This window comes from Rhipicephalus microplus, chromosome 5 (genome assembly GCF_043290135.1).
Source record: "Rhipicephalus microplus isolate Deutch F79 chromosome 5, USDA_Rmic, whole genome shotgun sequence".
NCBI classification, from domain to species: Eukaryota; Metazoa; Arthropoda; class Arachnida; order Ixodida; family Ixodidae; genus Rhipicephalus; species Rhipicephalus microplus.
Genome location: NC_134704.1, coordinates 102,200,286 through 102,226,330, shown reverse-complemented (window position 1 = coordinate 102,226,330; position 26,045 = coordinate 102,200,286). Strand labels below are relative to the sequence as shown.

Here is a 26,045-nt window from a genome sequence, read left to right as displayed (position 1 = left end):
GTACCTTGAGGAGGAAATAAAATAAATAGTACTTGTCCCTCTACTCCCTTTCGACTTTCCACCCACAAGACTAGACATTGTCACCTGAGAATGATGTCATCCTATGTTTGTGTGTTTTTAGTAACTACGGTATAAATGCGAAGAAACTAAAATGAACGATACGATAACCTTGCCCCTGCAGAGACCGAACTAGCAGTCTTTGAATTCGAATGTTGCAGGTTCGTACCCTGCTGACGGCAAGATATCGCTTCATCTACCGTAGTTTTTGTTTTTACATTAAGATCACAATGATTAGACTTCCTTACTTCCTTTCTTGGCTTTATTATCACCTATAGCGTTCATTATTATTGCATTTAGCAAGAAAAAAAATCCCATAAAATTGCCAGTTTCAGGTATTGTCATGAGGTTCACAAGTTTCACATCGTGCACATGTGGCTCCTTCACAAATACATTGTGTTTGTATTGTCATTATGCGATTTTGTGATGTGTGGCGAATCTTGTATGTGTGCTTTTATCGCGTGATTTCATGAATTTCATGACGTGAGTGAGTGTGAGCACGCAGGGTATGACAGAGCAGCAAGACATGTTAAGCAGCCAATCAGCCCACGACAATAAGAATATCTGGGGCTTCACGTCCCGAAAACCCGATGTGACAACGAGAGGCGCCGCAGTGGAGGGCTTTGGAAATTTCAACCATTTGGTGTTTTTTGACTTGCACAAGCATCGAACAGTCCCACACTAAGATTCTATATAACCCCAGCATTACCACCACAGTACTATGAACGGTAATGTACGCCGAAAGCTTTACTGGTGGTACTGATTAGAAGACGCTTTTATTCGAAGCAGGGGGCGCCGTAGAGGCAAGGAGAGTGGACCATTCCGTGTTCTTTGACTTGCACAAGCATCGAACAGTACACAGTTCCTACCAATTCGCCTTCATCGAAGTGTGACCGCCGCGTCCGGGATCGAACCTGTTACCTTCGATCCAGCAGCCGAGCACCTTAACCTCTACACAACCGCGCCAGACCAGCTCACACCAGTCGAAATGGGAATGGTACACAGGGAGGTAGGCAGTGCGTTCTGTGGCTTGCTAGATTCTGACATCATTGGACTTTTCCTTGTGGAATTGCGTAAATGAACATGTGCACAGTGAGCACGGCAGTGGCACTGATCCTTTAAAATAACAAAAAGTATTCACTCTGTCACACAAGACGTTCATAAAAGGGTGCATGAACAACTTGCACTTCGTTTGGATCTGTGAAGGGAAGAAAGGGGAGACCACTCGAATCTGCACTGAATATGCGTGAACTTAAAGAGTTTTCTGTTAGTTTGGAGCAGATTTTCAGATTTCTTGGTTGAGTCCCTGGGACCAGTAAAAAGTGCATCATGACTGTACGAATACACACACCTACACTAGATACCACCGTATGACGTGAAAACCTTTCTACTAGGCAATCAAGGTACAGCCCCAATGATTAAAAAACGTGTAAATAGAAGCGTTCATAGTAGTCTTTATTATTTGCTTTGTTCATGAGAAAAACAAAATTGGCATTAGAAAAAAGAATGTGCCCGGAATTTTCCGTGCACTGAAAAATTAACGATAAGCATGGATCTGCAAAGTGGGCTTATGGGGAAAACCCGTTAAAGTTTGGTCGATGATTGTGGATCACCGGACACAAAACGTCGCGCTAAAGTTTTGAACAATGTTGGCGCTTGTTCTTGTGGGAAATATCACCGCTGATGGACAGGTTCATGGAGTCACGGTGTGCTGTTTGGAGGTGCTAGGGACTGAGGCGGACAACTCAAAGACTGGCGTGCTGAAAAAGACAAAAAAAAAAAACAAAGGTAAATAAAAACACCCGTGTGCGTACGATATAATGAGTATTTTGCAGCGTGAGTACACGCCCTCAATAAGGGGTATTTTGAAGGTTCCGTGCATGTGAACCTGCAGATAATACAAATGGTGCTGGCCCAAATAAGGCTATGGGGTTATTACCAACCACACTTGGATAAAGGAGGTAATGTGGCGTTTATATGTGTCTGTTTACATCTATTTATTTAAAAAAAATACTTCAAAGTCTTGTAAGAGGGTTTTGAACAAGAGCCTCCGCAAGAGGATTTGTATAAGCAAAACAAGATTGAATTAAATGAAAGTACCGAATATACACAATATATGATATCACACAAGGTGAAACGGTATATTGGTCATAATTGTATATTCGTATAATGGCCACAAACAAGAATATCAAAGAGACATTCGCTGAAGTGGGCAGATACCAACTAGATAAAAACCGAATAGTATATTTTGTGCGCGAGTCGGCAGTGCAAAATCAAATAGATAAGCATTCAACAATGAGTAAAAAGAAATAAAAAAGACAGTATGCAATTACGAGGTTACGCTTTGGAGTGTGAAACGTTGAGTCGATTAAATTTTGTCAGACAATTTTTTTTCAGAGACAACGAAAAAAAGAAAATAAGTCAAATGTCACGAGGAAGCGCTGACAAAATGAATGAGCTAGTGCTTCCGTATATAGGCACGTGACACTAAGCTGATTATGCAGTCTGCGAGATGAGCAGGGTGAAACTTCAAGCAGCGAGGAAGATTTTCTGTCTGTATGAACGCGTTTGTGAATTGGATATTAGGACTCCAACTTACAGGTAATCAGAAAAAGAAGTGAAATATGTGTTATTCGTGAGAAATAGAGAATATATTGAGAAAACGGCAAGGAGCGACAAACGAGCGACCCTGTTTTGAACGGATTCTAATGAGCTCGTTGTGTTCTTTTGGTAGGCTGACCACACTGGAGAGGCGAATTCGAGATGCGGGCTATAACAAACGTCTGAAATGTTGCCTTGCACTTGTTGCAGGGTGAATTTCGCTGGGTTTGATCAAAGTACTGCAGTAACATTGATGCGTTAGTAGACATAGTAGCAACGTAAAGGTGCCAGAAAAAGTTTGATAGGAGCTTTATTCCCAAGTTCTTCTGGCAAATAATTGGAAAACCCGTGCCCTTATTTATGTTACAGGAAAAATAAGGAAAGTTTTTACAAGTAAGAAAATAAAATGCTGTGCATTTAGGTGCATAATAGTTATTAGCCAAGTGTTACACCGATTTAAAATCAGCTGGGTATAGTTTTGAAGAAGATTATGGTTGTCAGAACCACGTAAAATCACCAGCGTGATAATAGATTATCAGAATGGTCATCATTACGCGTTAAAAGCCTGGTCCGAAACGCTACCTTGTGGTACGCCTGTGTTACTATAAGGGTGATGAAATATTGCTAACTATTGACAAATTTTTGTGATTTAAATAAAGCTCGTTTGCCGACATTCTGCCTGTAAATTCAATTGTAAAGCAGTCAACTTTGAAATAAGACGGAAGTGGGCTACATGGTCGAACACCTTAGAAAAGCCGAGAAAGCACTCATTATGGTGCATGTCAAAACGCTATTGGGGAGGAGGGCGAAATTATAAAATTTCTAATAACCAAGTGAATAGCCTTCTATTCGATTCGGTTGTCGAGTCAAAAAGTACATATTTGAAATACCAAATATTTTAAAAAGTATTTTTGAAGTAAACAGCAACAACAAGAAGTGCTCTAATGAGTGACACGTGAAAACATCGTAGAATATCTTTTCTTGTTTTCTTATGACCGACATTCAGACAGCTGATGTAGGGCACTATCAGCGGCTTATTAATGACGAGATGAAGGCGTTTGGCTTATAAGTGCATTGTCGCTGAAGCAACAGTTTGAGCAATAAACTATTTGCTCTAAATATGTCATGATGTTAACTCTAAATATTGCTTCATATTTATGTAGCCATTTTACTCACAATCGGTTTGCAAAGTAATAAGTTCACTGTAATAATCCCTGCTATATTTACCTTGCAGTTACAAAATATTTCGAAATATCTGGTTGCCGCCGAGTTTTAAACAGTTCTAGCATTTTTTTCACCGTTGAAAGTAAGTGTAGTGCTCGTTTGTCAAAGCTCCCAAATATTTGTTCCAAACAAATGGGACGTTTGTCAAATGGTCAGCTTACATTTCTTTGTCAGATTTAAAAATCGTTGCCTTACTTTAGGAAAACTATTTCAATAGCATTTAATTCGTACTTATATTCTATTTGTTGTCCCCACTATTCATTTGGTATTCAATTTGGTTCGAAGGGTCGCTATTCGCGCACCCCTCCAGAGCGCAAATCAGTCATGAATTCATAAAGTTTGTGTCTTGGGTGATAAACTTTTCCTGAAGCTGTGCCGATTAGCAAAAAACAAACCGTTTTCGGAAAGGTTTGATTAGTGGTGAAAAAGCAAAAAGAAAGTTTCATGTGACAAAGAAAATGGTGTGCGCAAACATTTAGCTACAAATACATGTTAGATAAAGCGGGCTGTAGTAATATGGCGAATATCTGTTATCTATTGTTACCTATTTTGAAAATAGAGACCAGTTTCGCAGTCTGAACATTGCATTGAGAAGAAGTCTTCCTGGAGATACAATATACTACTAGTCCCACTATTCACCTTCCTGAGTGGCACAAATCATTCGGACCACCAATTATTATAGAGTAATTCGCAGCAAGCCCCTCCTTGCGTTCGATGAAAACTTGCAGTGGAATGCCACAATCGATGAAGTTCAGCGCAACGGTGAGCGAAGGTGCCTTTCTGCGCATCGTAGTTACCTTCGTTTATTTGAAGAGTTTCGCAAGCACCCCTGGGGCACATCCAACAGTGGCGAGTAATGCAAAGGCAGTTTTATACATAGCTGCGTACCAGCGAAATCCGGTTATATTTCGGAGCCAGTATACTCACCGCAAAGCGACATTTCCCGAGAGCCCTGCACGGACGCGCATTGCGTGCCCTGAGGACATTGGGAGCACGGCCAGCCTTCCGTGTACACGGGCTGCCTCAGCATGTTTCCTCTACAAAGACAGATGCACACAGACAAAATAAAAAAAATAGTTATTACGAGTATCTCCCAGCGTGCGCTGATCGGAAAAGTGTGCGAAAAGACTTTTCTAGTAGTAAAACACGCTCTTACAGCCGCGGCTTGGTTCGTGCCGTGAGTATTATTAAAAAACTACAGAGAAAATTATGACGAAGGTGGGTGCATCTTCTATTTTAGGGCACCATTGGTTTTTGCCACCCGCCGGGCCAGAGCTTGGGGAGTATTTCTGCCTTGCAACAATAATCATCATCTAATTCGCGTACTTTCCTCGCGTTATCACCAAGGTTTCGGTAGTTCGCGCTCACGATCAGTGGGTGTGTTATCAGTGTGACATAGCATTCCTGACAGGAAAGTGGTCAGCGCGGGGTTTTCAGGAAAGGAAACGCGAGCAAGTCAGATGACGATTATTGTTGCATGGCAGTACAGAATGCTCTCTTGATATTTGTTAGAAAGCCAGACCTCCCACTTCCTCGGAAATGTGTTTCGCCCTAAAAAGGGAGAGACCACCTGGCGCGCTTGCTCCCTGCCTATACTTTTGAATGCCAAGGTCTGATCTGCGCAGAGCAGCAGTCCACCTCAGCGACATGGTCTCCAGAGTAATCTCCGTCATTCTGGCAACTGTACTACAACCCCACATCATATGTGTTTGAGTGTTGCTGATCATTCCCAGCATCATTTGCACGCGCCGTCCTGATGCCTGTGCGAATATATCAGCGAAAAAATCCTTGCATAGTAAGCGTGAGAAGAGTGAACTGCACATTTTCGCTGTTAGTGACCGAATATGTTGGTTACGAAGGGCTCGGCGCAAATGCTCGACTGTGGAGCACTGTGGTGCCGCTGGTTAATGGTCCTCCGCACGTTTCTCCATCTTTCTCACTCGCCAGATTACTCATATATTGCACATTGTGAGCAAAAGGGTTTCCATGAAAGGTGAAATCATACAAGGAAATTGATTAGGTGAATGAATAAACCACGCAATGTTTTTACGGCAAAGACGCTACATACACATAGTCACATCACATCGACTGTGAAGACGTTGGCGGCGGAGACGCGAAAAAAAAAAAGCGGAAAACATAATTTCTTTACTTGGCGCACATATAGGGGAAGCAAGTCAAAATAATGATCACAATATAAGATGGCAACGGCGAACACAGCTGCCGGTACCAGAAAGTGCGTTCAGTGGATGAGCCGCGGCGAATTTAAGCATTAGTGCTATATGCGTTCGTAGTTGTATACTTCGTCATTAGCACCTGAACTTAGAACCTCAACTTGGCAACGTTTAACGCTAGAACCTTATCTAGTGAGGGAAATCTAGCTGTACTATTCGAAGAGCTAGAGGGTGTTAAATGGGATATAATAGGGCTCAGTGAGGTTAGGAGGACAGATGAGGCCTATACGGTGCTACAGAATGGGCACGTCCTCTGCTATCGGGGCTTGGCAGACAGAAGACAACTGGGAGTGGGGTTCCTAATTCACAGAAACATAGCTGGCAACCTAGAGGAATAATATAGCATTAATGAAAGGGTGGTAGGTATTGTAATTAAACTGAATAAAAGATACAAGATGAAGGTAGTAAAGGCTTACGCGCCTACATCCAGCCATGATGACGCTTCAGTTGAAAGCTTCTATGAAGACGTGGCATTGGCAATGAGTAGGGTAAAAACACAGTATACTATAGTGATACTTTAATGCAAAGGTAGGGAAGAAGCAGGCTGGAGACCAGGCAGTAGGAGATTATGGCATCGGCACTAGAAACGCCAGAGGAGAGCTACTAGCAGAATTCGCAGAACGCAATAATTTGCGGATTTTGAATACCTACTACCGAAAACGAGAAAACCGCAAGTGGACATGGAGGAGCCCTAATGGCGAAAATAAGAACGAAATAGACTTTATAATGACCGCACACCCAGGAATCGTGCAGGATGTGGAAGTGGTTGGCAAGGTACGATGCAGTGACCATAGAATGGTACGCTCTCGAATTCGCCTAGACTTGAAGAAGGAACGACAGAAACTGATACGCAAGAAGCCAATCAATGAGCTAGCACTGAGAGGGAAAGTACAGGAATTCAGAGTGTCGCTGCAGAACAGGTACTCGGCTCTTAGTGAGGAAACCAACCTTAGCATAGATAGAATGAATGATAATCTGACGAGTATCATTACGGAGTGTGCAGTGGAAGTTGGAGGCAGGGTAGTTAAACAGGACACTGGCAAGCTTTCCCAGGAAACGAAGAACCTAATTAAGAAGCGTCAAACCATGAAAGTGTCAAGTACAACAGACGAAGTAGAACTAGCAGAGCTTTCGAAGTTGATTAATAGACGTAAAGTATGCGATGTAAGAAGGTATAACATGGAGAGAATTGAACACGCTCTGAAAAACGGAGGAAGCTTCAAAGCAGTGAAGAGGAAACTCGGGATAGGCAAAAGTAGGATATATGCACTAAGGGACAAAGAAGGCAAAATAACTACCAATATGGATAGGATGGTTAAAATAGCGGAGGAGGTTTACAGAGATCTGTACAGTAGCCGAGACAACCACGATCTTAATACTATAAGAACTAGCAGTAACCCAGACGACACCCCACCAGTAATGATAAAAGAAGTCAGAAAAGCTTTGGAGAGCATGCAAAGAGGCAAAGCTGCTGGTGAGGATCAGGTAACTTCAGATCTGCTGAAAGATGGAGGACAGATTGTGTTACAAAAACTAGCCACCCTGTTTACGAGGTGTCTCCTGACGGGAAGGGTACCAGAGTCTTGGAAGAACGCTAACATCATCTTAATACACAAGAAAGGAGTTGACAATGACTTGAAGAATTACAGGCCGATCAGCTTGCTCTCTGTAGTGTACAAGCTATTTACAAAGGTATTTGCTAACAGAGTAAAGAAAACATTAGAATTCAATCAACCAAAGGAACAAGCAGGATTTCGAACAGGCTACTCAACAATTGACCACATTCATACTATTAATCAGGTAATAGAGAAATGCTCAGAGTATAACCAACTACTATACATAGCCTTCATAGATTACGAGAAGGCGTTTGATTCAGTAGAAATATCAGCCGTCATGCAGACACTGCGGAATCAGGGCGTAGATGAAGTATATATAAACATATTTGAAGAAATCTACAGGGGATCAACTACTACCATAGTGCTTCATAAAGAAAGCAACAGAATACCAATTAAGAAGGGTGTAAGGCAGGGGGACACAATCTCCCCAATGCTATTTACCGCGTGCTTACAGGAGGTTTTCAGAAGCCTAGAAGGGGAACAGTTAGGGATAAGAGTTAATGGAGATTACCTTAGTAACCTGCGCTTCGCCGATGACAGTGCATTGCTGAGTAACTCAGGGGACGAATTGCAACTCATGATTACGGAGTTACACAGGGAGAGAAGAAAGGTGGGTCTTAAAATTAATCTGCAGAAAACGAAAGTAATGTACAACAACCTCGGAAAGGAACATCGCTTCGAGAGTGCACGAGTGCAAGTGCTAAGGACGTCCCTGATCGTTCTACGTCAGGGGCGTCCGTCAGTACGAGTCATGGTGCCCGTCGCGTCTTGGACGCCTTCGAAGGCGCTTGTCTTCGACGTAGTTGTCCCTACGGGGACTAGTGCCGAGACCGTCGTTGATGCGACGGCCTCAATAGTCGGCCTCTCAGAGGTATACTGCGTGCAGCATCAGGGAGCTCGAAACTTCCAAGTCACCGTTAAGAGCATGGCCTCCATGTCTCTAATTGTCAATGCTGGCTGCCTGGTGATCGGCGGCGAGCGTGTTCAAGTCGTTCCCGTTGGCCCACAAGTGACCAACGTCGCCTGCCTGTTCCTGCCATCGTTCGTCTCAAACGAAGCTCTCGTCCAAGCGTTATCCCTATATGGCAAGGTGCTCACTGTCACCAGTGGTTTGATGAGCGGGCGACGCGGCGTACTCACTGGAACGCGGTATGTTCGAATGGAGATGAACGCCGCTAATCCTGTGCCGAACTACCTGCGCATCTCCGGTCACCGTGCTACGTTTGACTAACGTGGTCTCCAGCGTGTGTGTCGAAGATGCGGCTCAGGGGACCATCTACGAGCCCAGTGCACAACACCGTATTGTGGTCGCTGTGGTGTGCACGGTCACGTTAGTGAAGGATGTGACCGCCCATGTCGACGCTGCGGGGACGGCCACCCAACTGTGGTTTGCCCTGTCCGCCGCTCTTACTCAGACGCTGCCGCTGGTGCCTTTCCACCACTGACACCGGCAATGGAACCAACTACCGACTCGGGGGACGCAGAGGAGGTCACCGACGCTGTGCTGGCCTCACCCCTACAAGTTCCTTCAAACGAAGCGCACAACGAAAGCGCGATTGTCGATGCGACGCTTGGCGCGTCGGCCTCCCCGCTGGTGCAGGAACCGTGCGCTTCGAAAGACGCAACGCACTGCCCTGAAAACGGCGTCGGCGTCTCTTCTTTGACGCCACTTGATGTTCAGTGCACAAATGACCCCAGTTATCAGGCTGCTGCTGTTGGAGTTGGCCCTACGACCCCGGTTATTTTGGAAAACAGCGGCGAAAACACCACAGCCTCTTCTGTTGCGGCCGCACCGACCATTTCGACATCGCGTCGTACACGTAAAAAATCGCCCACACAAAGGGCGCCTACACCGGACTGCAGAGACGCGGACAGTGCTGCCAGCATCAAGAATGTGGATCCAAGCTTGCCGGCGGCTCAGTCCCTACCTCCTCAGGACACGTCTTCGGAAGACGGCTTCAGCCTGGGACTGGATAGTAGCATCGGACTGTCTAGCCTTGCCGATTTTGACGTTGAAATGGGAGCTCCACGTGAAACAAAGCGAGGGCACACTTCCAGCTCTTGCTCCGATGAACGCAGTGATGGCCGTGGTAAATCCCAACGGTCCAAAAAACCTCGACCCTCTTCTGGAGGGTCGAACAGTGCGTTGTAATTTGGTAGAGCAAGTGTCCCCTGGACACTTTCCAGGACACCGTCTAGAACTATGCGTCCAGGTTAGTCTTCACTTTTTATTATGGCTACTACACTGCATATTATTTCATTGAACGTTCAGGGTTTTCGCAGTCCGGCAAAGCAGGCTGAAGTGATTAGTGTCGCCCGCGCTGCAAATTGTGATGTTTTGTGCCTCCAGGAAACAAATTTTTTCTCGCTATCCGACGTGCTTGCTTTTAAACGAAGGTTCAACCTAGATTGTTATTTCTCTTTTGCTACATCTCGTTTTACGGGAGTAGGTATTATTATTTTTAACCGAGCTCTATTAAGGGATCATCATGCTTTTTACGATGGCGTGGGCAGGGTTTTGGCTTTAGTTTGTAGCTACTTTTCTTTCAGATTAAGGATACTGTGTGTGTATGGGCCAGCGCAAGCTGGACAGTCTAATGACTTTTTTAGAGACCTGGATGTGTTTTTTCTTGACGGTCGTGACGTCATTTTGATTGGCGACTTCAACTGCGTTCTAAATACGCGAACCGATGTACAAGGTCCTGGCTGGGGCCGGTCTGCTTGGAATTCACGCGAGCTTCGCCGCCTTGTCCACCACTTTTCATTACTAGACGCGCACAATGCAGTGCACGGAAATACCTTTGTTTGGACATGGCGACGTGGACGATCCTCCAGCAGGCTCGACCGGGCTTATATCCCACGAGCGTTAGAGGCGTTTGTCTCTGATTTATGCGTTCCGTCCTTCCCACCTTCTCCTGTGTACGTATCTGATCATCGGCCTATTGTCTTGAAGCTCGAAGTTCCATTTTCTTTCTCAGAAAAGCCATGGCGTCTTGATGTTCGCGTCCTGCAGGACGCGCGCTCAAGATCAGATTTGTCACGCGCAATACGTGTGTCGCTCACGGCGTCTGGTCCTGAAGATTGGGATGCGCTTAAAACACAGTGGCGCCTGCGCTGCGCAGTAGAGGGGCGTTCGCTTCGTCGACGCGTTTCTGAAGAGCTTGCTGATACCGCGATGAAGTTACGCATTGCTTTGCGCGCCGAGACGCCTTCTCCTCTGATGCGAGCGTGGCAGCGTGAACTGCGTGAACGCTTTCAGCGCTTGACTGCTGCTTCGTCCCTGGCGGCAGCAGCATGGCGCTGTTGACACAACCCATGTGCACATCCCGAGGTGCTGCGCTACGCGAGACATTCCTTTTTTGGGCAATCAGAGTCACCAGTCTCTATGACAGCACAAATACCACCTGCGCAGCGGCTTCCTACGCGTGATCGATCTGTTTTCTTGGCGCATTTTGAAGCAATGTCGTGTTCGGCCATGCGGACTAACTGTGATGAAACACCGCCAATGCTTAGAAGTTTGCCCCGTATTCCTCAAGAAGCTGCAGATTGCCTGCACATCCCTCCGTCGGCTGAAGAGGTAAAGGTGGCACTGAAATCTATGAAACGTGGAACGGCCCCAGGGCCAGACGGTTTACCTGTTGAGTTTTACTTGACATTTTGGGATGAGATTGGTGCTACATTTACCGCGGTAATCCGGCGATGCTACGAGGACGGTGTCTTTCCATCAAGTTTCCGAGATGGACGCATTGTGCTTATTCCAAAGGGTGATGCTTCCTCTGTCAATCCTGAAGATTGGAGACCTATCACGCTCCTCAACGTTGACTATAAGATATTCGCGGCGGTAGCCGTTCAACGTTTGAGGGGTCTGTTGAACACCCTAATAGGTCATCACCAGACTTCATCAGTGCTTGGACGAGAAATACACAGCTTGTCATATACGACACGGGATATCATAGCTTATACTTTGTCGCGATCTGCGCGTGGTATCCTTGTGTCTTTGGACCAGGAAAAAGCGTTTGATCGACTAGAGCACGCGTATATCTTTAATGTGCTCACAGCCTTCGGCTTTTCTCATTCGTTTGTGGAAATGATTAAAAATACGTACACTGGTCTGAAAAGCACACTAGTTCTGGATGGTTGGGAAAGTGCTGCCTTTTCCATAACACGTGGGGTCCGTCAGGGATGTCCATTGTCTCCTGTGCTATTTGTCCTCAGCCTTGAGCCATACTTGCGTGCTCTTGACGCGGATTCACGTGTCCGGGGTCTTGCGCTTCCTGGTAGCGGTGTCGTGAAAGTCACAGCTTTCGCTGATGATATAACCTTGTACCTTTCAGATGAAGATAGCCTTTCACGCAGCCTGCATGTATTTTCCCAGTATGGCGACATTTCAGGTGCAGCGTTGAACATCTCCAAATCCCGGTATTTCTTCATTGGCTCTCCAAACTCCAGGCTTAGCGCCGGTGTTCCCATTCAACCGGCCGCGTCCCTTCGTATTTTAGGTATTTCATACAACCACTACGGCATTTGCGAATCTGTTTGGTTAAACGCTCTCGAGGAAGTAAGACTGAAAATTCAGGATGCACAGGATTTTGACTTCCCGCTTCTTGAGCGGAGGTACCTTGCGCAGACTGTATTTTGCGGTCGCATTTGGTACCTTTCTCACGTCGTGCAACCATCTTTACGTATCGTGCGATCACTGCAGTCTGCTTTGTGTTCCTTTTTTTGGTCAGGCGGCACTGAGTTGGTCTCTCGCGCGGCACTGGGACAGCAGCGTGCTCAAGGAGGCTTTGCTTTCCCTTCAGTGTCCATACGCTGTCGGCTGCTGGCACTGCGTTTCCTTTTGCGCCTAGTGCAAGGGGAGGAATCTCCCGCACGAACGCTTGCATACTACTTTCTGGGTACTCACCTTCGCCATTTGATGCCTAATGCGCAACTTAACAGGGGGCCACAGTCAATAACACTTCCTGCGTTTTATGCAACAACTGTTGCATTTTTTCGCCATGTCAAGTCGAGCTGTCCTGGCATAGATGTTTTGAACAACCACATAGTTGAGACAACTGCTGCTTTGTTGCTTCCGTTGGTCCCGCCAGCCCGCCGTGCTCGCTCTAGACGGGTGTCTTGGAGCTCCTTAACGGCTTCTTTTCTGCCTGGACACCTTCGGGACTTCATGTGGCGCCTGGGATGGGGTGTACTTCCCACTCTCGACCGCCTCGAAAGGTGGAGAATAGTCCAGTCAGCAACATGTCCGAACTGCTCCCTTCGGGAAACAAATCAGCATTTTCTGAGGCATTGTATCATTGCTCGCGTTTTTTGGAGAGCCGTACATGCTGGATTTCACTGCCTCAGAGTAAATCGCTTCGTTTCTTCTGGGCGTTGTTCGCGAGGCCGCTTCGCTTGTCTTCTCATTGTTGCCGGCGCTTTCTGCCTCTGGCGCAACCGCTGCGAGGCGGTTGCAGCGGGCCGCCGCCGCCGCGCGCTCTACCCGATCCTAGAACGATTGTACTCGGAGCTGCTGTCTGTTTTGTCGGAGGAGCTCTTCTTCCTCGGTGAAGAGGAATTTCTTCGGCACTGGTCTTGCCCTTTTGTGTCGGTCTATGACGGACGAGTGAAACTTGTCTTTCGGCCGGCCTGGTATTGGTAGGCTGATCTGTCGATGTGCCGGCAGAAATGGCATGCCAACATGTAAATATGCAAAATGTACATATTTATGTTTTATTTGTCTTTTGTTTACCTTGAAGTATTTTGTGGTTGTGTTTGAGTGAACCATCGAATGTACATGTTTTTTCAACGTCATCTCATATCCATGTTCATGTAAATGACGTCTGTCTTGTCATCATCGTTAGAGTATGTCTAAGACGGAAATGTTCTGTTGAGTGTTATTGACGTTTGTGGCAATAAATTTTTTCTAAACACAATAGTGCACTTGAAGTTGTAAAAGACTATGTCTACTTAGGGCAGGTAATATCCGCAGAGCCTAACCATGAGATTGAAGTAACTAGAAGAATAAGAATGGGGTGGAGCACATTCGGCAAGCACTCTCAAATTATGACAGGTAGATTGCCATTATCCCTTAAGAGGAAGGTATATAGCAACTGTATCTTGCCGGTACTTAGCTACAGAGCAGAAACCTGGAGACTCACAAAGAGGGTTCAGCTTAAATTGAGGACGACGCAGCGAGCAATGGAAAGAAAAATGGTAGGTGTAACCTTGAGAGACAAGAAGAGAGTGGAGTGGATTAGGGGACAAACGGGGATTAAGGATATCATAGTTGAAATAAAGAAGAGGAAATGGACATGGGCCGGGCATGTAGCGCGTAGACAGGATAACCGCTGGTCATTAAGAGTAATTAACTGGATTCCCAGAGAAGGAAAGCGGGTTAGGGGGAGAGAGAAGGTTAGGCGGGCAGATGAAATTAAGAAGCTTGCGGGTGTAAATTGGCAGCAGCAAGCACAGGACCAGGTTAACTGGCGGAACATGGGAGAGGCCTTTGTCCTGCACCAAACGTAGCCAGGCTGATGATGATGATGATGATGATGATGATGATGAGTTGTATACTTCGTCATTAGCACCGCACCAACAATTACAGCAATCTAAAACATTAAAGGTTTCGACACAACGAGGCGCTTGCGGCATCGAGGGGTGTGACACATCTTGCCGGTGTGATCCAACCGCAATAAAGACAAACCAACAAACGAAAGGCGCAAATACTCCCATCGTTCTCGACAGTATGCTTACCCAGGTTCGTAGTTGCACACCATGTAACGTCCGTTTAGCTGTGGGCAGTCAGTGGAACCGCAGCCTACTTTTGCAGTGCGCGACCAAGCCATCTGCGATTGTGACCCAAAAAGTCGTGGAAGAAGTAATGAAAATCCACCGTGTGAAAAAGGCCTGGAATACACCGCATGTATTGTTATATGTGTTTTCTGTCAAGTTTTATCAGCCCAGCGCATGTGTCGCGTACCTGCACTGCGTATTCATGATTTCAATATCTTTTTTTCATACTGAATGACGAAAGCTATATATTGTTATATATTGACGCAGTAGGGATGTTGAATTATTGCGAACAACCTAGGTGTCAGTGACTTTCGTTGTTTTGCTCACTGTAGGGTTTCTGCGACGCTTATATGGCTTCTGTAACGCTCACACAACCTCCTGAAACAGCCGCATCTCGCAGTGTGTGGCGCGCGTTGTGAAAGTGTGCGCAGCACACAAATGTTTTATTACACTCTTCCGGATATTGAGGGAAGACAAATGCGGGCTCATGAAAATTCCACCAGCTGGTCGAAAAAGCACGTGAGAGAACGAAGACCCAGTGAATGAAGAAATATTTTTTCTCTTTGCCACGATTGAATTTTTTTCTTTCTTGTTCCACACTTTAATTTTCGTACATGTGAACCAATGAGCCAAATGTTAGTGTTTGCGCAAGCACCATGGCTTCGCGGACTCCACATAGAAAGATTTCATTGTAAAAATTGGGACGCTACTATAGCGGAATTACGAACAGTATGAAATGAAATATTGCGCATTTTCAGACAGTGAAGCACAGAGCTTCAATTCGTTAACAATTTGAGTGCAACCTCAATTGCGCACTGTTTGTCACGCGAGAGACGCGCACCCAAATAAAGCATGTTGAAGAATTTTTGTTGTTGAAGCATGTTGAAGCATGTTGAAGCATGTTGAAGCATGTTGAAGCATGTTTTGTTGTTGAAGCATGTTGAAGAAGCATGTTGAAGCGTCATCACGTGGTGGTTGAGTGAGTGAAACAATCGCGCCGCTCGCTGCATCACGCAATGAGCTTAGACATACCCGCCGACTCTCTCACGGAAAGAGCGTTCATTAAGCGAAAGAATATACCATGTTCGTGAATAACGAAGCCACCTTCCGAAATGCATGGCGTCATTAGCGAAGTCCTGTAGAATAACAGTGGCGAAAAAGACCACTGACGAAAAAAGATCACGTGTTCCAACTCCGTTAGTAGGAGATTAATGAGCGCGTTAGAAGACACTATAGCTTGAGGAGTGATTGTTGTCATTAGCGAGCAGGCCATTTTTGGCTCGCCTGACTAAAAGCCTGACGCATACCGTTGTCATCACAATGAATGAATAAATGAATAAACTCCGTATTTCTGGAATTCAGGCGATTAAGTTACTTATGCCGGGAACGAAACATTTGTATTCCAACTTGACATCGTTTTCTGTACCAGCTTGTTAATGCCTGCGTGAAATGGTTTCATTAACAAAAGCAGTATTCGAGGCTGCTTGAGTGAACTCGCTTGAAAAGTGGAACAAATCTGACAAACTTTCTGTACACACGTGAAGTAAATGCATGAACAAAGAGGTTTGTGAATTAATTATACCGGCTGTTCAAGGCTAAGCTTTATGCTTTTGTCAAACTTCAACACTAGGAGGAACATGTCAAACACTTTTGTACATAGCTTATGCATTCAGGGGGACACAAAGTATGAGAAAAATATATATGGCTGTCTGTGGTTCAAATAACACAGATTTTATGTTTAGCTTCTCAGTGACTGCTCTTGGAAAAACATGTAAAACACTTACTTTTTTACAGAGATTATGTATCCAGGGGGACCCAAAGAAAAAGAAAGATCGTGGCTGTCAGTGAATTAATTAACTCAGATTTCATGCTTAGCTTCTCCGTCACCACAGCATGCTTGCTTATGTGTATTGGAAAGTTGGAGGCAGTCGCGTTTCTACAAAGTTACACTTCCAAGGATACTTCTAGCATGTGTGTGCTCCGAAATATCGCGCGGCAAAGTTTAATACTGCGCGTGATTGCGCAAGCAAGGCCGTGAAGATCGGCTCAATGTTCTTTGCCGATGTGACGAACAATTATGGGTTGCTATTGCCAGCCAGTAGTAAAAGGGTAACCGTTGTCATCTTCAACTATGTCTTCGACCCATTGTCAGAATAAACGACGCACGCAACTGCCGCGCCTCTTCGGGGAGAAGCTTCGCGCCAGTGCTGCAGACACTGAAAACTTAATTACAAATGTAAGTTAATTAGATGACTTACACCCATATTGTCTCACTTTGGGTCCTCCCGGATACATAGGTTATCTACAAAAGGAGGAGGAGGATGAAGGAGGGAAAAAGGAAGGTTATCTGCAAAGGGGGTTTTCATGTTCTTACCAGTGCTGAACGTCGAGAACATCATAAAACCTAATTTTGATGACCCGGTAGAAGAATACACACGTGCAAACATGGACACAAGAGAACATGAAGATAGCGCAAATGCTCATTGGCCTGTTGTGTTATCTCGTTTCTTGTGTTTGGGCCTGGACGTCTACCTTTTTTTATGATGAAATCCTTCCAAAGAACTAGTAGAGTAGTTACGATCTACCTCAAATTATTCTCGTTGCATGCTTACTATCAGTTCAGAAGGAATTTGTAGAGGAAAATAGTGGGAAGTTTACAGGACCAAGCAACGCTCATGGCGACATTTTATATATACTATTTACTCTTGACGTAACTCAAGCATTAATTGCGACTGAACTTCATTCTGCGCGTTCAATCTGAGCCCCTTCTCACCTGCGTGAAGTGTCCGTTTCGGGGAGAGAAGTTGAAGCGGCCAACGATGTCCCGGCTAGTGCTCCGGTGTTCCTCCCACCAGGTCCTGATAGCCTGCTCCCAGTTGCCTCGGGGTGCCAGGAACAGATTTTGGCCGATGTATCCCCCTTAAATTGAGAGTATCATCGTCAGGCAATGAAGAATCCAGAAAAGGAATAATGAAACCTGGCTTAATTTCATGGGGGGGGGGGGGGGGGGTTAAAGAGGCTCTTCAGTCAAGGGCGCCACTGGCCTTAGCTGCCCGTTGAGCCTGGTCGATCAAGGATTGCTGGTTGGCCAGGAGAGAGCGTCCCACTGCTCTAAGGTGCGTGTCTTTGTAATTTATGTATCTGTCACAGTTGGAAGGAACTATTATCAGCCCCAAGTAATCTGGTATGGCGTAGGACTCCCTTCGCATGAAGTGCAAGTTTCAGCCCATCAAGCATACGTGATTACAAATAGACATCATGGGTTGAAAAAAATAGGCTATACAAGTTTTAGCTTCTGTCAACGATTTACAACAGAAACCTATGCGTTGATGCATTGCATAAACAATGCTGAGAGCTGCGAGTACCTAACTACATGGTTAAAATGAAGATCCAAATAACAGCTACTGTAACTTACGCATACGGGTATCTCAACCTTTCGTTTGATTAGTCCTAAACAAAAGGCAAGTACACAGACATTTAGCTTCCTACAGCCATATCTGGCAGGAAAAATAATGGCAATATACAATTCGCCGTAGTGACCAACAGCATTCCGCTGTTACCAGAATCGCAGTGCACTCTATATACTTACTAACTTGACCACATCCAAAGCAGCCATGTTGGAAGCGGCAACTCTGTGAGTGGACTTGGGCACGCCTTGCAACTTCTCCATCATACTCCTGAGGAATAGGGAAAAGAAATAAAACACAGCGGTATAGTAAGGGCTACGTCTAGCACCATCTCAGTGCAGGTAACACGACAGCGTAAACAACGAGTTTTAGGCCTACAGTCACAAAGCAAACAATTGAAAAACTCCGTATACCCATAGCACACTATAGCATCTGCTCAGTTTCGAATGCCTACAGGCCACTTTTCTCTCTCTAAGTGATTATGTAAAAGAAAGAAATAGAAAAGTGCCGCTCGTAACTGTCTATCACTGGGATGACACCTCAACAGTACGGCACAAGGGTAACGGGAGTGGAAATAAAAGTGGATAGGAAAAGAAAAAGAGAAGAAGCAGCAGAGAAGAAGAAAAAAAAAAGGCATTCGAGTCGTGTTCGCATGCGCGCGTCGAGAACCCCAAAGGCCATTTTTCTTACAAATGACCAACTAGACTTGAGATAAGGTGTCGCAAGCGTCGAGATTGGCACATGTTGTGAAAGAGGATCATTAAACAAAAAACTCCGGAAAACGATGGAACACGCATTCTTTCTTATGCAAAAATTTCATATAAGGCGTGAAAGTGACACACATGAATCGGCTTATACTTTTATATAAAAATTATCTTAATATGATGAAATCTTGAAAAGGAATTGAAAAAAAAGAGCTTGGTTTCTTTCTAATATACTCTAGGACTGAAATGTGACTATTTCTAATAATACAAAGAAGGCGTGATAGCAAGATGGCGTCAAAGCACGTGAAGAACAAGAATCATGATCGAAAACACAGTATTTAGTGCATCTTGTAAATTATGGATGGTTTATTTTCTTATCGCGCAAAAGAGTCGCTTGTTGACAATGCAGATAAGATAGCTACCAGCTTACATTCGAGAAAATAAAAGACAAGAGAAAAGAAACCTTCCATATTTTTAGGCCACATTGGTATAAGAAACGAATGTACCTTTACGTGTAACGTAAAGCACGCTCACACATTTTATTTGCAGCTAGGCAGCGTCACCGGACGAAACCACAAACTTTTGCCGCAAGAACTATAATAACATAATTTTGAGGTCTTATGTGTCGATACCACGATATGGCTCGGAGGTACGGCATAGTGAGGAATCGGAAAATAATTTCTACCACCTGGGGCTTTCTCTTAAGTGCAAATAAATCTTGCAACATGCCTCTCCAGCCCTTTGACGTGATCGAAATGTGGCCGCCTCAGCCGGGATTCGATTCCGAAACGTACGGTTCAGTAGTCAAGCATCTCAACGACTTGACCACAGGGCTGAGTGTAAGCCTATTCACCGGTGTGTGCAAAGGGAGGGGGGGGGGAGTTTGCGAAGGTGGCCACTCACTAAGCACGAAGAGGAGGGGGGGGGGGGTGCGGTCAGCCCTATACATGGACATGATTAGGAGAAGAGGGGCGATGCAAAAAAGCTGCAACCCCCCCTCTGTCTGGGGATCTTGAGAACGTCAATACGCTGCCTCATCTCTCCTTCTTATTGCCTTGAAATAGCTGGGAAAGCCTTCATTACCCAAGATTGGCAAGTACTAGCCCACCATAGACAATAGTGATGATACTGTTCGAAGAGTGAACACACTAAACTTTTACAAAGCGGCCGTTCTAATCTTAGGTCAACATCAGATGTGGTTCCAGCATTTTATAGCAGTCTAACAAACATTAAATTTGTGTTCGTATGACTCAGTAGGCTATATTCATGCGTTCAGTGGTTAGAGCATCGAACGCGTTATAATCATGCGTTGTTTACACAGGAGGAATACACTAAAGAAAGTTACAGAGGATACTGATGCCATCGCCCCGTATGACACCGATTACCACAAGGTGTGAGATTGGCCTATATTCAGGGGCGAATCACATTAAAACTGCACAATTACCCGCTGTCTATAAACCACCATCCGTCGTCTACAGCAGATGCAGAAACAGCAACATCTGTGCACAACAAAAAGGTTATAAAAAAGCTGTTAACCAGAACAAACAAAAATAAAAGGCTACGACACCGAAAAAAACATTTAACCACCCGTCAATGAAAGAATATGACAGAACAAAAGGTTAACGAGAACAAAATAAGTGGCTGTTAACTTGAACAAAGTCGATGGCCAAGATTTATGAGTCGTTGCACACTCCTTCGCTTCATCATGAGCATTCATTTGCGTGAATATGCGTAGATGTTTCTTAATGTAAACATATCTTTTTGTAGCAGCTTTTGGTGTGTCTTTGAATGTTGTGTTCTGTCGCGATGTTCTGCTGGATTGTAATTGGTGTTTACTGTCTGTGAGAATAAATTTCTCTAAACAAAGCTAGAGCTATAAAGCGTGCGGCGGAGATTGACTTAGCAGCTTTACTACAAAAGGGAGACATCCAATATGACACCCACCAGGAGAAGCATGTCTGCCGCCGGCGGGAAACCACCCAGTTTTCCCAAGGCCAGCGTCTGCCTCAGCTCGTTGTGGAAGCGCGTGATGAAGACGACTTCGTCGGGCGACACCGACTGCAAGAGAGTGCCGTTGAAGGTGCTCCAGAGTCCCGGCCGGATGAAGTTCAGCGTGGCCGGAAAGGGCCACGTTCGGTTCATCATGAACCAGCGGTTCGGGGTGTGCGGTCGAGTCTGCGGGTTCCACCACGATGGGGGCGGGGGCAGGAACTGACTGTTCTGAGGCGGCGGTAACTGCTGCACCCATATCGTGCAGGTCACGAGGCTCAACGCCGTGCAGATGAATGTGGCGGATCCCAGGGACGTCGTCACGGACCTGGATCGGTGGTCAAGAAGGGTAAATACGTCGGCTTGTTTTAATTGGCGATTCTTAATGCTGCGTTGCCAAGCAAAAAAAAAATATATTTACACTAGAAAAAAAAAGAAAGAGAAGCAACTATATTTGCTGCACAACTAGGTAATTCAAATGAGCTTGCTGGTGGTGAAAAGGGTGAGGATGATATGTGGTGCTTAACGGCCCAAAACCACCATATGATTATGAGAGACAACGCAGTTCAGGGCTGAGGAAATTTCAACCACCTGGGGTTCTTCAACGTGCACCCATATCCGAGCACACGAGCCACAGCATTTTTACTTTCATAGGAAATGCAGCCGCCGCAGCCGGGATTTGATCCCGTGACCATGGATGAGCAGCCGAGTACCTTAACCACTATAGACCACCACCGCGGGACTGGTGCGAAGACTGTTTCGGTTCAGTTAATCGCTGCAGCCTGAATAAGGTAGTCAGTTGCCGAAAGGAAGGACTGACACGCTGCTAGCGGGGACACTGGCAGTAGTGTCAATAGGAAGCGGTCCCCCTCGCTTTCAAGAAGAAGGCGATTTTGGCTAGCCTTCATGCAGCTCTGATTTCGGCAGTTCGGTTGAATGTTTTCCGAGTAACCTTTAAAATCTCTGAAGAAAGGACAACTTTACCACTGTTGAATCGTACCGTACATGTCACCAGAAATAAACGCACCATTACTTACATCGATGCCTTGCAAAAAAACAGTGGCAGATGGGCTCTTTGTGTCGTCCCGCGTTTTTTTTTTGTGGTGTCCGTGTGTTTGGCACACGACAATGAAGTTTGAGAACTGAATCACGGGGCATGGTGGGACATCAAACAGAGAGGCAAGGCGCAAGATAAGAAACAGAAGGGGCTAATATTTGATCTTGCGAACTTGATTCGATGGGAATAAAAAAAATGCTTTCCTGATCATAATCATAAAGCCTTCTCTTGAAAGCCAAGAGTCGTTCACATTGTATACACAAGAACAGGCTCCAAAAAGATTGTTCATGATCTCCGGTTTGGTTCAGCGCGGAAAAATAAATGCCCGCATAAAATTTTTCGAGGGCGTAGTCGCCAAAGCTTATGGGGCCATGTGCTCGAAGATGTACCGAACATTTTTTGCCAGTTTTCAGTACATGACACGCTATAAATACTATTTATGCGAAAGCTTTGGATTCCTCAATGAATGACTCAATTCAGCACTCGGTGGTAACCGTTTCATGCGTCCAGGACGAGTGGTGCGAAAAGTTATTGTGTCACGACGTCACTCATCATGACATCACAGATCCCAAAAATGTGTGTCATGGTCAAGGCGTCACACACTGTAGAAAAAGAACGTGGTAAAGAGAGGAAAAAGAACATGGATTTCGCCTACGAGTCGTCTTAGGTCAATGCACATGGGACACTAAGTTTTCAGTGCGTGACACTAGAATACAAAAGCTGCTGCAGGGACAACCAACTACATCAAACTTGGGTAAATTGAACAATCCTTCATAATGTACAAGTCGAACACGTCAATGTTTCATTGTAAATGTATCGGAAAATTTAGAGCGTCATCGAGCGGAAAAAGTCGGAATGCTTGACGTGTCGAACATCGAGCAATGCGATGCGATCCAGAGAGTTTTCAGTCCCTCAAAATTCATCTGACGTTTCTCACGAAATCTGACATTCCGACGTGCATTTCAGTGGGGCTCTTCGATTTTCGGATTACTGGGTTGGCTCTGGAGATCCGCGGGCTCCCCGAAAGCTACCGCTGCATACGGTTCCGATAGGAAATGACGTAGGCTGGCTACGCGCACGCCCGAAAGTCGCAAAATTGAACGCAGGATAGCCAGCATTATCGTAAACAAACTCTACCGTCATGGCAGCAAACAAAATAATGCACTGCGTGTATGTTGGCTTTTTTTTCTGCATTGTCCGCTTGGAAATACGTAGCTAAGCTTGCCAAAAAGCTGAAATAATATCCTCGAGCGTACGCATTTGGGGTATTTGGGGTACGACTTCGTACGCTCGCACGATCACTCGCCGCGTCCGCGAACGAAACAGCCAGCTGGCGCACGCTGTCTCGAGAACGATGCAAGGTGAGCTGTCGTGACGGTGAGGGCTTTACAAGCTCACGCCTCTTTAGTACATGTAACAGACACTGCACAACACGACGCGAAGTCACAGGGAAGTGATCGTGCCCCCAAAAGAGCTTGAAGATATATACCAGCTCAACTATCGCGTATCAAACGTCGCGAACACACGTGGACCACGTTTCCACGCAAACACACCACGCAAACACACGTCTGAAGTTTATGATATGCGCAGATATCGGCACCATGAGTGCGCGTCATATATGAAATAAACATTTGCATGACACGTTCTCGATCCATTTTTAGAACTTATCTTGGCCTGTTTTTTAGTCCTAAGTGACACTAAACAAATGTCATGTATATGAGCTTCGATTCGACCTACTAGGTGATAGTACGTACTGCGAAGCATTATTACGAAGAGGTGAAAAAAGACAAAGCCAACGATGAAATGGGACACGAAAGGATGTGTACAACTCTGAATCCATTCTCCGTTTTTTTTTCTTCGCGCCGTATTGTATAATATCATACCACATATGCTGGCTCATAGATGGAAATGGGTTCGCACGCCGTTCGCGACCAGCGAGCATCACCAACAGTCGCGATCTAGGACTTTATATCACAATCGAAGATAAATCTAGTAGTCATGACAGAGGTTCTAAGAGGTTCACGGATACGCAAACATACGACGGAACGAGCTAGTGCGATCACAATCGTCTTCGCTAAGTGCACAGAAAGCAGGCTCAGCTTCACAAACGACTACTACGAAAAGAAAAAAAAAATACACCAAAGTTGTCTCCATGCGTGCGTACGAACGTGTACTACGTGTACATAACTTTTAAGGCATGTGCACGACGCAGGCAACAGTTCACCGCATTGTTCCCAGGAGGAAGCTTTACGGGAAACATAACAAATGCGATTAACAGTAGGTTCAAACACTCGCCGCCACTCGTAATTGCCTAAATTTGCAAGGGAAACAGACTTTAGAAGATAACGCCATGCGTAATGACAAGCGAAGACGCAGTCCTCAAGCTCCCAATTTACAATCCATCGACTCCTCACAAAGATGGCTCCGAGTGCGCATCGTACCTTTTCGGCGTCTGCTATCCCGAAACCTGCCCAAAAGCTTCCAGAAAGCTTCCACGACTAACTTGTCCTGGAAGCGTCTAGCGACCCTGGGGCTCCCCGCAGGTCGCCAGAACGTTTAACCCGAGAACGCCAACCGGAAGTGCGCCGCACGTGGAGGGGGGGGGGACAGAGCAGCCCGAGAAAAACGAGCGCGCTCTGGCTGGCTCTGGCAGCCCGCAGTTAGCCAGAAATGGAAAATTCAAGAGCCCCAGTGAGAGAGCTTTGTGAATAGGAGGGCACAGCGCAAAGCGAGGGGAAACTATCGCTTGCCATCGCGTGTGTTCTGCCATAATTCCATGTCGTGGCAGTTGTGTGGGGTCGTCGCAGTACGCCTCTATAAGTTCAAGAGGGTATCGTAAAACGGAAGAACCCGTGCGTTTCACGCAAATTTAGCGACAATCGACGCAGTCGAAAGAAGAAAAAAAATGTCCGGTGTGGCCGCTGGGTACGGCCACCCACGAAGTAAGTTATAATATTGATAAACAATTCCAACATTAGGGACAAACAAGGCTAGGGGATACCTCTGCCCGACGAGCACAGACATACATGTAATAAGTAATAAATATTTAGTCCCTGTTTACTTATGTATTTGGATATCCCGGCTATAACCAGAGCCTGTACATATCCCACATGTCCAGCTACACATCTCCCCCCCCAAAAAAAAAGAGGAGAACTGCCATAAGCCATATTGTCGACCAGTCCACGACACCAACTTGCACACAACTGGCAAGACAAGTTCTTCGATATTTTATATCAAGTTACAAGATATGTCAAACTGATCCCCGTTTCTTGTCTATATATGCGGGTGTAAATGTATGCGATTTCACGACATCGCATCTCAGCCCTCCCACTCTTAGCAAAGTTCTAGGTACGATATTTGAGGATCGTCGCATTATCGTGGTCGAGGCTGGAAAAATTCAATCTCGAAGTTTTGTGCATGGGTGGTTTCCCTCATGCCATGAGGCATGAGGGACACGTGTTTTGTGCACACGTGCTGTCCCTCATGCACCGCGACATGAGGGACACATGCTTTGTGCACACGTGCACAAGTGCTGTCCCTCATGCCCTACGGTGTGGCGGAGTCTTGCGTCAATTAACGTTGGCAGCAACTTCAATGCAACCGGTCATTTTTCAATTTGTAGAACTTTGCCAGAACCTACACAATTTCAGATTTGAATGTGAACCTATAGGGAAGTAGTTTGATCTGTCCCACCTCCTTCCTTCCTAGGCGGCGATGAAGTATCCACATATTTCCACACTCCTAACGGGAATCGGCCAAAACAGAGGACATAACAAATGACTTGACGCAGGAGCTACATGTGTTGCGTGCACAACACCGGCGCATTCGTTGGGTCCCCTTATCGGTCGTCGTTTAATTTCCCTCGTGCAATGGAGTCCATATTGAAACTACAGCAACACGTAAATGAAGGCTACGCTTAAAAAATATAACAAGTGACATTATATAACTAAAAACAGCTCGTTTTACTCCTGATACTCAATTAGAAACGTTGAAAAACACTTACAGTTTGGCCATGTTTGCGTCTTCAGACCGCCCGCTGGGAGCTATCCACGTACGCTGTTCAAAGTGCCGAAACACTGCTATAGGAAGAGTTTATATACGCTTTTATTTTCTATACAAGTGATAAGAGGTCCGATGACCAACACGAATTCCTATTTTTCTCCAAATCTTTCTTGTCATCAGATTACATGGATGAATGAACTTTTCTATCATCAGATTATAAGGATGAATAGATATGTGCACTGCCTGCAACAAATCGTAGAGCGACTAGAACAAATTGAACACTGTTGTGACTGTTGCCTGCGCTATCAGCGCAGCGCCTGGAAATCGCTACATGCTGCCCCGTGAAACAAGGCTGCCTCAATTTTATATTCAAGGCCGTCATC

At 45.5% G+C, this 26,045-nt stretch overlaps 1 protein-coding gene across 1 annotated transcript; it reads right to left on the bottom strand.

Moving 5' to 3' along the window:
* Positions 1 to 1,491: 1,491 nt before the first annotated feature.
* Positions 1,492 to 25,720, bottom strand: LOC119173774 (scoloptoxin SSD976). The gene is made up of 7 exons (XM_075894372.1): positions 25,664 to 25,720; positions 20,559 to 20,931; positions 18,093 to 18,180; positions 17,277 to 17,422; positions 14,465 to 14,556; positions 4,810 to 4,919; positions 1,492 to 1,817 (listed from the first exon to the last, which is right to left on the bottom strand). The coding sequence occupies exons 1-7, from the start codon at positions 25,672 to 25,674 to the stop codon at positions 1,759 to 1,761; spliced, it is 879 nt and encodes a 292-aa protein (XP_075750487.1). The 5' UTR covers positions 25,675 to 25,720; the 3' UTR covers positions 1,492 to 1,758.
* Positions 25,721 to 26,045: the final 325 nt, after the last annotated feature.